This window comes from Oncorhynchus gorbuscha, linkage group LG16 (assembly GCF_021184085.1).
Source record: "Oncorhynchus gorbuscha isolate QuinsamMale2020 ecotype Even-year linkage group LG16, OgorEven_v1.0, whole genome shotgun sequence".
In the NCBI taxonomy this organism is placed as follows: domain Eukaryota; kingdom Metazoa; phylum Chordata; class Actinopteri; order Salmoniformes; family Salmonidae; genus Oncorhynchus; species Oncorhynchus gorbuscha.
In genome coordinates, this window is record NC_060188.1 from 95746040 (window position 1) to 95760362 (window position 14323).

At 43.4% G+C, this 14323-nt stretch overlaps 1 protein-coding gene across 1 annotated transcript in view; it reads right to left on the bottom strand.

The window, feature by feature from the left end:
- The window catches only part of ift74 (intraflagellar transport 74), a 60934-nt gene that overhangs the window by 14166 nt on the left and 32445 nt on the right, over positions 1–14323 (bottom strand). Inside the window, exons 15-17 of the mRNA XM_046303566.1 lie at positions 12531–12584; positions 6062–6159; positions 4319–4445 (exon numbers count right to left, since the gene is read on the bottom strand). Coding sequence (XP_046159522.1) covers positions 4319–4445; positions 6062–6159; positions 12531–12584 — 279 coding nt within the window. The remainder of the gene's footprint in view (positions 1–4318; positions 4446–6061; positions 6160–12530; positions 12585–14323) is intronic.

Genomic DNA, 14323 nt, shown 5'->3' on the forward strand with positions numbered 1-14323 from the left:
ATTTGGAGCAGAGGGCAGAGGCTGGGGGCTGGGACCAAAGACAGGGAGCTGTGCTGGGGCAGGCAGGGTCTGAGAGCAGGAAGGGGAAGCAGTCCGGTTCCTACTGATAGCGTTGCGCCCCAGACCCAGCCAGTGGAGGGGGAGCTGCTGCTGTGTACAGAGCAGTAAAGTGCCCCATCAGCACTTCTGTGCATTCTCTAGAGCTTCCTCCTGGGGTTAGGGCCTTTTCTCTCCCCCGGGAATCCCTGCCTCACACACACAGACAATCGCCTGTTTATTAATGATGTAGAGAGTAGGATTATAATTGTTATGAAGTTACATAAGTTACAAAAAACACCAGCGTGGCCTGATTATTTACCTCAAAAAGCAAGGGTCATTATTTCACTTCTGTAAGATTGACTCGGAGCTATTTTACTGAGCTGTGAAAGGAAAAGCCCACTGATGAAAGACAGACTAGTGAAAGGAACAATGTATCTCTGGCTCAGAACAGTAGGATCAAGGACATGTAGGAGCCTAGCGGGTGGCTTTGGCAGTGGTTACTCCCTACATAGTCCCGTTAACCAGAGCCATAAAGCAGTGCACTATTTGTGGAATAGGTTTCCATTTGGGACTTATACAGTTTCAGTGATAAGACATTATTTAGAGGGAACAGCATTATGTTGATAAGACATTATTTAGAGGGAACAGCATTATGTTGATAAGACATTATTTAGAGGGAACAGCGTTATGTTGATAAGACATTATTTAGAGGGAACAGCATTATGTTGATAAGACATTATTTAGAGGGAACAGCATTATGTTGATAAGACATTATTAAGAGGGAACAGCATTATGTTGATAAGACATTATTTAGAGGGAACAGCATTATGTTGATAAGACATTATTTAGAGGGAACAGCATTATGTTGATAAGACATTATTTAGAGGGAACAGCATTACGCTGTGAGGCTGAAGACAAAGGAAGGAAACCCCTGGCTCTGAGCCAGCTGTGTATTTGATAAATAAACTCACTTACGAGGAGGAAACGGGGGGGGGCAGGGAGACGATCTGATCAGTGTGCGCGGCTGTAGATATATAGTCCAGTCTTAGCCTAACAATGTGTGTCTGCGCGGCTGTAGATATATAGTCCAGTCTTAGCCTAACAATGTGTGTCTGCGCGTGTTGACAGTGTAGTGTCCTCATCCTCTGCTGATTGCTTATCGTGTAGTCAGGAAGATAAGGTAGAGATGGATCTGATGCGTACTGTAACTTATCAGCAAGGAGGAAACGGGGGAAAGTAAGAATGACAGTCCAAGCAGTAACACACGTGCCGAGTTGAACACAGATTCCATAAAACTTCTTAGTCGTAAGTTTTCAATATAAAGACGTTACTGTAAAACCTTCTGTACCATATCAATCGGCACACTACTTCGTCAGTATTCAGAGAGATATCTCTCATTTCAGCCTATAGAGTGTTTATAGACATCATCCCTACTGTTGGGGCTGGGTTTCCTTACTGTTCGCTCAGCAGTTCTCATTAAGTCACCATGGAGGTATATTGAAAATGCTGATTTTCACCCAGTTCGACAAATCGAGTCTTAGTTGGTTGTCAAAAAGTGACGAGAGAGTTTTACAGTAGGGTGGACTGTGTTGTGGAGTTCACAACATGTTGTCAGCCGGTGATTGTGAAGCAAATAACTGCCGGTCATTTTAGCATCTCTTGGCTTCCACATATAGCCTACAAGACACTGATGCAGACCATTGGAACATCTACATTTAAAAAAGTTTAATAAATCCATGTAATATAGCCTCCACCTTCACAGTAAATCCATGTAATATAGCCTCCACCTTCACAATAAATCCATGTAATATAGCCTCCACCTTCACAGTAAATCCATGTAATATAGCCTCCACCTTCACAGTAAATCCATGTCATATAGCCTCCACCTTCACAGTAAATCCATGTAATATAGCCTCCACCTTCACAGTAAATCCATGTAATATAGCCTCCACCTTCACAATAAATCCATTTAATTTAGCCTACACCTTCACAATAAATCCATGTAATATAGCCTCCACCTTCACAGTAAATCCATGTAATATAGCCCCCACCTTCACAGTAAATCCATGTAATATAGCCTCCACCTTCACAGTAAATCCATGTAATATAGCCTCCACCTTCACAGTAAATCCATGTAATATAGCCTACACCTTCACAATAAATCCATGTAATATAGTCTACCTACACCTTCACAGTAAATCCATGTAATAGTCTACACCATCACAATAAATCCATGTAATATAGCCTCCACCTTCACAATAAATCCATGTAATATAGCCTCCACCTTCACAGTAAATCCATGTAATATAGCCCCCACCTTCACAGTAAATCCATGTAATATAGCCTCCACCTTCACAGTAAATCCATGTAATATAGCCTCCACCTTCACAGTAAATCCATGTAATATAGCCTACACCTTCACAATAAATCCATGTAATATAGTCTACCTACACCTTCACAGTAAATCCATGTAATAGTCTACACCATCACAATAAATCCATGTAATATAGCCTCCACCTTCACAATAAATCCATGTAATATAGCCTCCACCTTCACAATAAATACATGTAATATAGCCTCCACCTTCACAATAAATCCATGTAATATAGCCTCCACCTTCACAATAAATACATGTAATATAGCCTCCACCTTCACAATAAATCCATGTAATATAGCCCCCACCTTCACAATAAATCCATGTCATATAGCCTCCACCTTCACAATAAATCCATGTAATATAGCCTACACCTTCACAATAAATCCATGTAATATAGTCTACCTACACCTTCACAATAAATCCATGTAATATAGCCTACACTTTCACAATAAATCCATGTAATATAGTCTACCTACACCTTCACAATAAATCCATGTAATATAGCCTACACTTTCACAATAAATCCATGTAATATAGCCTCCACCTTCACAATAAATCCATGTAATATAGCCTCCACCTTCACAATAAATCCATGTAATATAGCCTACACCTTCACAATAAATCCATGTAATATAGTCTACCTACACCTTCACAATAAATCCATGTAATATAGCCTACACTTTCACAATAAATCCATGTAATATAGTCTACCTACACCTTCACAATAAATCCATGTAATATAGCCTACACTTTCACAATAAATCCATGTAATATAGCCTCCACCTTCACAATAAATCCATGTAATATAGCCTCCACCTTCACAATAAATCCATGTAATATAGCCTACACTTTCACAGTAAATCCATGTAATATAGCCTCCACAGTAAATCCATGTAATATAACCTCCACCTTCACAATAAATCCGACTGCGTGCGTCCTGATCCAATTCATATTGAAGATATTGGGAAAAACTGTCCACATTTACTTTTCGTCAACAAGATAAGTAACGAACAGCAAAAGCACTAGCTTATGTCAATCTACTCTCCTCCAACGTACAAAACTTTCTATTCTGTTCAATAAATAAATATTCCAAACAGTCTTGGACAGTTGTGGGATGCTATAGTGGTTATATTAATTTGGGATCTATCATCAAAACCATTTTTAATAGAGGCCATCACTCTGTTTTCTCACACAAATTGCAACAACTAACCGAGCCACTGCCTGTTCACCCCACTATCATCCAGAAGGCGAGGTCAGTACAGGTGCATCAAAGCAGGGACCGAGAGACTGAAAAACAGCTTCTATCTCAAGGCCATCAGACTGTTAAACAGCCACCACTAACACTGAGTGGCTGCTGCCAACACACTGTCATTGACACTGACTCAACTCCAGCCACTTTAATAATGGGAATTGATGGGAAATGATGTAAAATATATCACTAGCCACTTTAAACAATGCTACCTTATATAATGTTACATACCCTACATTATTAATCTCATATGCATGCGTATATACTGTACTCTATATCATCTACTGCATCCTTATGTAACACATGTATCACTAGCCACTTTAACTATGCCACTTTGTTTACATACTCATCTCATATGTATATACTGTACTCGATACCATCTACTGTATGCTGCTCTGTACCATCACTCATTCATATATCCTTATGTACATATTCTTTATCCCCTTACACTGTGTATAAGACAGTAGTTTTGGAATTGTTAGTTAGATTACTTGTTGGTTATCACTGCACTGTCGGAACTAGAAGCACAAGCATTTCGCTACACTCGCATTAACATCTGCTAACCATGTGTATGTGACAAATAACATTTGATTTGATTTGGCTGTGTTGTGTACTAACCTGAAGACAGGCCCTTGGTTGTGTTGTGTACTAACCTGAAGACAGACCCTTGGCTGTGTTCTGGGACTTGTGCATCTCCGTCTCCTTGAAGCTCAGGTCTTCCTGCATGGACTTGAGCTCACTGGCCGTCACCGACGAGATCTGGCGCATCCGGTTCATGTTCTGCATCAACACACACGAGACATCTCCTTTAAACGAGCTTCTTCACTTCAACAACACACAGTTTTGAGAAGATTTATGAAAACCCTAGTATCTGATAGGAGTTTCGTGTCTATTAAACTGTAAGTGTTATGACTTAAAGCAGAACCTGTGTGAACGACATGACAGAGAACAGCTGGGGTACAGAAATAAACGGTTTATTCAGCTAACTCGTAATAAACAAACGAAGAAGAACGAAGGCAAAACAAGGCAATGTCCAAGCTGTGACCTGGGAGTATTTTAACAAAACAACGGCCAAGTGGTGAACTTAGTGGCCGAGCTGTTTCGTTGAGAACAGCAGACAAGCACATGGCAGATGGGTAACATCAGTTGAACCTCTCCCTCCACTAGTGTTCCAGTAGAGCTCTCCCTCCCTCCCTCCCTCCCTCCACTAGAGTGTTCCAGTAGAGCTCTCTCTATCTCTGTCCATCTCTCCCTCCCTCCCTCCCCCTCTGTCCCCTTTTCTCTCTCTCCTCTCTGTTCCTTTTTCGTCTCTCCTCTGTTCCTCTCTTGTCTCTCCTCTCTGTTCCTCTCTCTCGTCTCTCTCTCAAATTCTTTGTAGATCTGTGTAATCTGAGGAAAATATGTGTCTCTAATATGGTCATACATTGGGCAGGAGGTTAGGAAGTGCAGCTCAGTTTCCACCTCATTTTGTGGGCAGTGAGCACATAGCCTGTCTTCCCTTGAGAGCCATGTCTGCCTACGACGATCTTTCTCAATAGCAAGGTTATGAGTCTGTACATAGTCAAAGCTTTCCTTAAGTTTGGGTCAGTCACAGTGGTCAGGTATTCTGCCACTGTGTACTCTCTGTTTAGGTCCAAATAGCATCCTAGTTTGCTCTGTTTTTTTAGTAAATTCTTTCCAAAGAGTCAAGTAATTATCTTTTTGTTTTCTCATGATTTGGTTGTGTCTAATTATGTTGCTGTCCTGGGGCTCTGTGGGTTGTGTTTGTGTTTGTGAACAAAGCCCCAGGACCAGCTTGCTTTGGGGACTCTTCTCCAGGTGTATATCCTCTGTAGGTGATGGCTTTGTTATGGAATGTTTGGTGAATCGCTTCCTGTTAGGTGGTTGTAGAATTTAACAGATCTTTTATGGATTTTGATAATTAGCGGGTATCGGCCTCGTGTTTATCCCATTTAGTGAATTCTTGATTGGTGAGCAGGACCCCAAGACCTCACAACCATAAAGGGCAATGGGTTTTATAACGGATAAAAGTATTTTTAGCCAGATCCTAATTGGTATGTCGAATTTGATGTTTCTTTGATGGAACGTTCACAGTTTTGTTGAAGAATTTCAGGTCAAGGTATGTATAGTTTTTTGTGTGCTCTAGGTGGAATTTGTATTCGTGGTCCTGGGAATTTACCTTTTTTAGGAACACCATTATTTTGGTCTTACTGAGATTTATTGTCAGGGCCCAGGTCTGACAGAATCTGTGCAGAAGATCTAGGTGCTGCTGTAGGGCCTCCTTGGTCTCTCTCTCACACTCTCTCTCTCACTCACTCACTCTGCTTCGATGATGGCCTGTGTCTGACGGTTTCACTCTCACTCACTCTCACTCACTCTCACTCACTCTCACTCACTCTGCTGGAGTGTTCCAGTAGAGCTACGATGATGGCCTGTGTCTGACGATTTTTCTCCACCTCTGTAGCTTTAGTCTCATCAAATGAATCCAGAAAACCTGTGGAAATATGAATCAATGCCAGATAACGATCAGTATAGACTACAATACTGCTTACACATAGGATTTAAATCAAACGGGCAATGTTTATATGACCCCCCCCTTCTTTATAAACAGGCCCATTTTGACAACATTCTTGCCTGAATACACCTTTTAGTCCTCCCGTGTGCACGCCGGGGAGGACTGGTAGTAGTGGTGTGCAGGGTGGGCGTCGTCTATTTTAATAAATACATTGAATATACACCATTAACAATTCTAGCCATTATCAATTGCTTTAGGCAGGTTCCTAAGAAACATTATAAGGACGAATAAAATGTTTGTTTTCAAAAAGGAAAATAATTGCATATTTTGAGTTTTAATTGGGCATGTTACAGGTCTGTGTAGCCGTGGTTACACCAGCCAAATTAAATCAACAGTTTGTTATTTTGTTGTCGAAACAGACAAAGACACACCTATCCGATCACAGTCAACACAGATACAGTGGGGCAAAAAAGTATTTAGTCAGCCACCAATTGTGCAAGTTCTCCCACTTAAAAAGATGAGCGAGGCCTGTAATTTTCATTTTCATCATAGGTACACTTCAACTATGACAGACAAAATGAGAAGAAAAAAAAATCACGCTGTAGGATTTTTAATGAGTTTATTTGCATATTATGGTGGAAAATAAGCAGTTGGTCAATAACAAAAGTTTATCTCAATACTTTGTTATATATACCCTTTGTTGGCAATGACAGAGGTCAACAGATATTTTTAAGTGGGAGAACTTGCACAATTGGTGGCTGACTAAATACTTTTGTGCCCCACTGTATATTTTCTAATAAGAATATAATGGAATATAACAGAACTTAAATGCTACATGCTATAATGTAGCCTAAATGCTACATGCTATAATGTAGCCTAAATGCTACATGCTATAATGTAGCCTAAATGCTACATGCTATCACGTGAACGTGTGATACCGCTGACATATTAAAAGTGATATTTAGAAACAGTCTGTGCTGTTTTCATCCACGTTTCATCTCTTTCCTATTATTATCTTATTATATTTCAACCTCCATGGCTACTAGCTAGTAGTCAGTTAGACATTGCTAGCGGTCCTCACTGTTAACTCGGACACCAGCCAGCTTCAGCACGGTCAATTCCTGCCAGTCTGAACAGCGCAATATCAACCAGTAGCTACTGCTAGCTAATAATATCAACGAGTAGCTACTGCTAGCTAACACCTCTGTCCCGAAGCAAGCATCAGTTAGCCTTGAGCTAGGTCCATCTCCCGGGTGGCCGAAGAGGTCTGCCAGCTAATTCTTGGGCTACAATACCTCTTTTTCCAATTGGCCTGGACCCTTTATTGTCGCCTCGGAGCCCTGCCAATCCATCACGACTGATCTGCCGACGTAAACGTCCAATGTGGTTTCATCAGGCTTTTCTGTTGCGACGTCGCCAAAGGCCCATCTGCTAGCCCCGGCCCGCTAGCTGTCTGAATCACAGTGCCTCCAGTCCGCTAGCTGTCTGAATCACAGTGTCTCCAGTCCGCTAGCTGTCTGAATCAGTGTCTCCAGACCGCTAGCTGTCTGAATCACAGTGTCTCCAGTCCGCTAGCTGTCTGAATCACAGTGTCTCCAGACCGCTAGCTGTCTGAATCACAGTGTCTCCAGTCCGCTAGCTGTCTGAATCACAGTGTCTCCAGACCGCTAGCTGTCTGAATCACAGTGTCTCCAGTCCGCTAGCTGTCTGAATCACAGTGTCTCCAGTCCGCTAGCTGTCTGAATCACAGTGTCTCCAGCCCGCTAGCTGTCTGAATCAGTGTCTCCAGCCCGCTAGCTGTCTGAATCACAGTGTCTCCAGCCCGCTAGCTGTCTGAATCAGTGTCTCCAGTCCGCTAGCTGTCTGAATCACAGTGTCTCCAGTCCGCTAGCTGTCTGAATCACAGTGTCTCCAGACCGCTAGCTGTCTGAATCACAGTGTCTCCAGTCCGCTACCTGTCTGAATCACAGTGTCTCCAGACCGCTAGCTGTCTGAATCACAGTGTCTCCAGACCGCTAGCTGTCTGAATCACAGTGTCTCCAGTCCGCTAGCTGTCTGAATCACAGTGTCTCCAGTCCGCTAGCTGTCTGAATCACAGTGTCTCCAGTCCGCTAGCTGTCTGAATCACAGTGTCTCCAGCCCGCTAGCTGTCTGAATCAGTGTCTCCAGCCCGCTAGCTGTCTGAATCACAGTGTCTCCAGTCCGCTAGCTGTCTGAATCAGTGTCTCCAGTCCGCTAGCTGTCTGAATCACAGTGTCTCCAGTCCGCTAGCTGTCTGAATCACAGTGTCTCCAGACCGCTAGCTGTCTGAATCACAGTGTCTCCAGTCCGCTACCTGTCTGAATCACAGTGTCTCCAGACCGCTAGCTGTCTGAATCACAGTGTCTCCAGACCGCTAGCTGTCTGAATCAGTGTCTCCAGTCCGCTAGCTGTCTGAATCACAGTGTCTCCAGTCCGCTAGCTGTCTGAATCAGTGTCTCCAGTCCGCTAGCTGTCTGAATCACAGTGTCTCCAGTCCGCTAGCTGTCTGAATCACAGTGTCTCCAGTCCGCTAGCTGTCTGAATCACAGTGTCTCCAGTCCGCTAGCTGTCTGAATCACAGTGTCTCCAGACCGCTAGCTGTCTGAATCACAGTGTCTCCAGTCCGCTAGCTGTCTGAATCACAGTGTCTCCAGTCCGCTAGCTGTCTGAATCACAGTGTCTCCAGTCCGCTAGCTGTCTGAATCACAGTGTCTCCAGCCCGCTAGCTGTCTGAATCAGTGTCTCCAGCCCGCTAGCTGTCTGAATCACAGTGTCCAGTCCGCTAGCTGTCTGAATCACAGTGTCTCCAGACCGCTAGCTGTCTGAATCACAGTGTCTCCAGTCCGCTAGCTGTCTGAATCACAGTGTCTCCAGACCGCTAGCTGTCTGAATCACAGTGTCTCCAGACCGCTAGCTGTCTGAATCACAGTGTCTCCAGTCCGCTAGCTGTCTGAATCACAGTGTCTCCAGTCCGCTAGCTGTCTGAATCACAGTGTCTCCAGCCCGCTAGCTGTCTGAATCACAGTGTCTCCAGTCCGCTAGCTGTCTGAATCACAGTGTCTCCAGCTCGCCTAGCGTAGTAGCGACTACCAAACGGCTTCCTGACTCACCTATTTCTGCTCTTTGGACCCTATGATCACTCGGCTACACATGCCTCTCCCTAATGTTAATATGCCTTGTCCACTGCTGTTTGGGTTAGTGTATTATTGTTTAATTTCCCTGTAGAACCCCCAGCCCCGCCCAACATGCCTCTTTTGTCCCACCCCCACACGTACAGAGACCTCACCTGGCTTAACTGGTGCCTCCAGAGACACAACCACTCTCATCATCACTCAATGCCTAGGTTTACCTACACTGTACTCACATCCTACCATACCCTTGTCTGTACAGTCGTGGCCAAAAGTTTTGAGAATGACAAATATTAATTTTCAAAGTCTGCTGCCTCAGTTTGTATGATGGCAATTTGCATATACTCCAGAATGTTATCAAGAGTGATCAGATGAATTGCAATTCATTGCAAAGTCCCTATTTGCCATGCAAATGAACTGAATCCACCCCAAACAATTCCACTGCATTTCAGCCCTGCCACAAAAGGACCAGCTGACATCATGTCAGTGATTCTCTCGAGTGTTGACGAGGACAAGGCTGGAGATCAAATCAAATCAAATCAAATTTTATTTGTCACATACACATGGTTAGCAGATGTTAATGCGAGTGTAGCGAAATGCTTGTGCTTCTAGTTCCGACAATGCAGTGATAACCAACAAGTAATCTAACTAACAATTCCAAAACTACTGTCTTATACACAGTGTAAGGGGATAAGGAACATGTACATAAGGATATATGAATGAGTGATGGTACAGAGCAGCATACAGTAGATGGTATCGAGTACAGTATATACATATGAGATGAGTGTGTAGACAAAGTAAACAAAGTGGCATAGTTAAAGTGGCTAGTGATACATGTGTTACATAAGGATGCAGTCGATGTTGTAGAGTACAGTATATACATATGCATATGAGATGAATAATGTAGGGTAAGTAACATTATATAAGGTAGCATTGTTTAAAGTGGCTAGTGATATATTTACATCATTTCCATCAATTCCCATTATTAAAATGGCTGGAGTTGGGTCAGTGTCAATGACAGTGTGTTGGCAGCAGCCACTCAATGTTAGTGGTGGCTATTTAACAGTCTGATGGCCTTGAGATAGAAGCTGTTTTTCAGTCTCTCGGTTCCAGCTTTGATGCACCTGTACTGACCTCGCCTTCTGGATGATAGCGGGGTGAACAGGCAGTGGTTCGGGTGGTTGATGTCCTTGATGATCTTTATGGCCTTCCTGTAACAACGGGTGGTGTAGGTGTCGTGGAGGGCAGGTAGTTTGCCCCCGGTGATGCGTTGTGCAGTCCTCACTACCCTCTGGAGAGCCTTACGGTTGAGGGCGGAGCAGTTGCCGTACCAGGCGGTGATACAGCCCGCCAGGGTGCTCTCGATTGTGCATCTGTAGAAGTTTGTGAGTGCTTTTGGTAACAAGCCGAATTTTTTCAGCCTCCTGAGGTTGAATAGGCGCTGCTGCGCCTTCTTCACGACGCTGTCAGTGTGAGTGGACCAATTCAGTTTGTCTGTGATGTGTATGCCGAGGAACTTAAAACTAGCTACCCTCTCCACTACTGTTCCATCGATGTGGATAGGGGGGTGTTCCCTCTGCTGTTTCCTGAAGTCCACAATCATCTCCTTAGTTTTGTTGACGTTGAGTGTGAGGTTATTTTCCTGACACCACACTCCAAGGGCCCTCACCTCCTCCCTGTAGGCCGTCTCGTCGTTGTTGGTAATCAAGCCTACCACTGTTGTGTCGTCCGCAAACTTGATGATTGAGTTGGAGGCGTGCGTGGCCACGCAGTCGTGGGTGAACAGGGAGTACAGGAGAGGGCTCAGAACGCACCCTTGTGGGGCCCCCGTGTTGAGGATCAGCGGGGAGGAGATGTTGTTGCCTACCCTCACCACCTGGGGGTGGCCCGTCAGGAAGTCCAGTACCCAGTTGCACAGGGCGGGGTCGAGACCCAGGGTCTCGAGCTTGATGACGAGCTTGGAGGGTACTATGGTGTTGAATGCCGAGCTGTAGATCACTCTGTCATGCTGATTGAGTTTGAATAACAAACTGGAAGCTTCAAATGGAGGGTGGTGTTTGGAATCATTGTTCTCCCTCTGTCAACCATGGTTACCTGCAAGGAAACAGGTGCCGTCATCATTGCTTTACACAAAAAGGGCCTCACAGGCAAGGATACTGCTGCCAGTAAGATTGCACCGAAATCAACCATTTATCAGATCATCAAGAACTTCAAGGAGAGCGGTTCAATTGTTGTGAAGAAGGCTTCTGGGTGCCCAAGAAAGTCCAGCAAGCGTCAGGACCGTCTCCTAAAGTTGATTCAGCTGTGGGATCGGGGCATCACCAGTACAGAGCTTGCTCAGGAATGGCAGCAGGCAGGCCAGGAAACTCCCCAGACGTTAATTTATTGAGAACTTGTGGTCAATCCTCAAGAGGTGGGTGGACAAACAAAACCCCACAAATTCTGACAAACTCCAAGCATTGATTATGCAAGAATGGGTTGCCATCAGTCAGGATGTGGCCCAGAAGTTAATTGACAGCATGCCAGGGCGGATTGCAGAGGTCTTGAAAAGAAGGGTCAACACTGCAAATATTGACTCTGCATCAACTTAATGTAATTGTCAATAAAAGCCTTTGACACGTATGAAATGCTTGTAATTATACTTCAGTATTCCATAGTAACATCTGACAAAGAAATTCTCAAGACACTGAAGCAGAAAACTTTGTGGAAATTAATATTTGTGTCATTCTCAAAACTTTTGGCCACGACTGCACATTATGCCCTGAATCTATTCTACCATGCCCAGAAATCTACTCCTTTTATTCTCTGTTCCCAACACACTAGACAACTACAACATTTTCCAACAAGATAGAACTGCCAAAGGGGGCGGAGTTGCAATCTACTGCAGAGATAGCCTGCAGAAAACTTGTGCTGCCTAGCAACCATAAAGAGTTTAAGAGCGTAGAGCGTGCTAATGTTGCCTCAGCATTATGGCTACGTTACATACTAAGCCGTAGGCAGAACTTGACCGAAATTATTACTAAGTCGTTTTGGCGGAAATAAAAGGTTTGTCTTTGATACCGGGAATAACTTTCAGATATAAAGAAAAGGACGAAAAAAGTTGGCAGGGAAAACGTCTTAGACTAAAAGGGATACAAGATATGTAACTTTCTACAACCTACGCAGGAATGGTGCACAGAGAGTATGTAATGGTCAACTCACTGTCCATAGTCTCATCTCTCTTCTTTAGTTCTTTGTACTTCTGGTTTCGTTCACCTGTAGGACAAAAAGTGAGTTGTTACTTGAGTATATAGTCTATCCGCTCTTAGAATTAGAGGTGACTTGAGGAACCCTGGAGATCTGCGATGAACCATTGTTAGTCAATGGTTCATACTTGCACCTTTGGTTAGTTGAGAGGTTCTGGGAGGACCTTTAATGGATCAATATAGCAACAGGTTCATAGAAAAACCCTGGAGGGATTTGATTTATTAGTATCCCCGTTAGCCGACGCCAATGGTGACAGCTAGTTTTACTGGGGTCTGACACATAACGAACAAAAACATTACAGACAAAATACTTTACAATTTACATACATTTAAACAATATGTAGTGTGTGTGTGTGTGTGTGTGTGCTTCTATCAGTGGAGTGGGGGCGTGGCTTAGTAGGGGCGTGGCTTTAATCAATATATTTTTTGGGGCCACCTGTTATAGTAAATGTCTTCATCAGTTCTGTTGTATTGTCATCACGTTAAATTAAACACTGACAGTTTCATAGCGTCAATGAGGCTAACAGAGGTCTATGAGTTCCTCAAGAACCTATGCAAATCCTAAAGCTAGAATAGTTGCCAATTTATTACTATATGTAATCAGCCATGTTAGTATTAATAATATTACATTAAAATATGTCATATGCATAAATATTATAGGAAAACTTAAATGTAAAGTGTACAAACTTAACATGATGAACTGGACTTACATTTATGCTAACGGGTTTGCCAAAAATACATTTGAACGCCACGCCTTCAATCTGATAGGCTGCCAAAACTGTAATATATTATTAAAAAGGTTCAAATTAGAACCCTGAGCATTCCAAAAAGGTTCCAGTTTGAACTTTTACACAGGGATTCCTCTAGGACCTTCCTTTAACTGGAAAGATTCTGGCGGTGTGGCAACCCAAAAAGGTTCCGGTTTGAACCTTTACACAGGGGTTCCTCTAGGACCTTCTTTTAACTGGAAAGATTCTGGCGGTGTGGCAACCCAAAAAGGTTCCGGTTTGAACCTTTACACAGGGGTTCCTCTAGGACCTTCTTTTAACTGGAAAGATTCTGGCGGTGTGGCAACCCAAAAAGGTTCCGGTTTGAACCTTTACACAGGGGTTCCTCTAGGACCTTCTTTTAACTGGAAAGATTCTGGCGGTGTGGCAACCCAAAAAGGTTCCAGTTTGAACTTTTACACAGCGGTTCCTCTAGGACCTTCTTTTAACTGGAAAGATTCTGGCAGTGTGGCAACCCAAAAAGCTTCCAGGCACCTTTACTTCTAAGACTGTAAGAGTCTATATAAAGTAAAGTGGAAGTAGTTAGTTCCAAACTAATGCTACTGGAAGGATGGCCTAGTCTAGTTGATTACTATGTTGGAGGAGTTTGGTGGAGAACAAATTATTATTATTATTATTATTATTATAAATGGGACACAGTAGGCCTCTTACCGTCTGGTCATGACGAGTCAGAGGATATGAGCCAGAGATGAGGACAGGAAACAGTCAGAGGATATGAGACAGAGATGAGGACAGGAAACAGTCAGAGGATATGAGACAGATGAGGACAGGAAACAGTCAGAGGATATGAGCCAGAAATGAGGACAGGAAACAGTCAGAGGATATGAGCCAGAAATGAGGACAGGAAACAGTCAGAGGATATGAGACAGAAATGAGGACAGGAAACAGTCAGAGGATATGAGACAGAGATGAGGACAGGAAACAGTCAGAGGATATGAGACAGAGATGAGGACAAGAAACA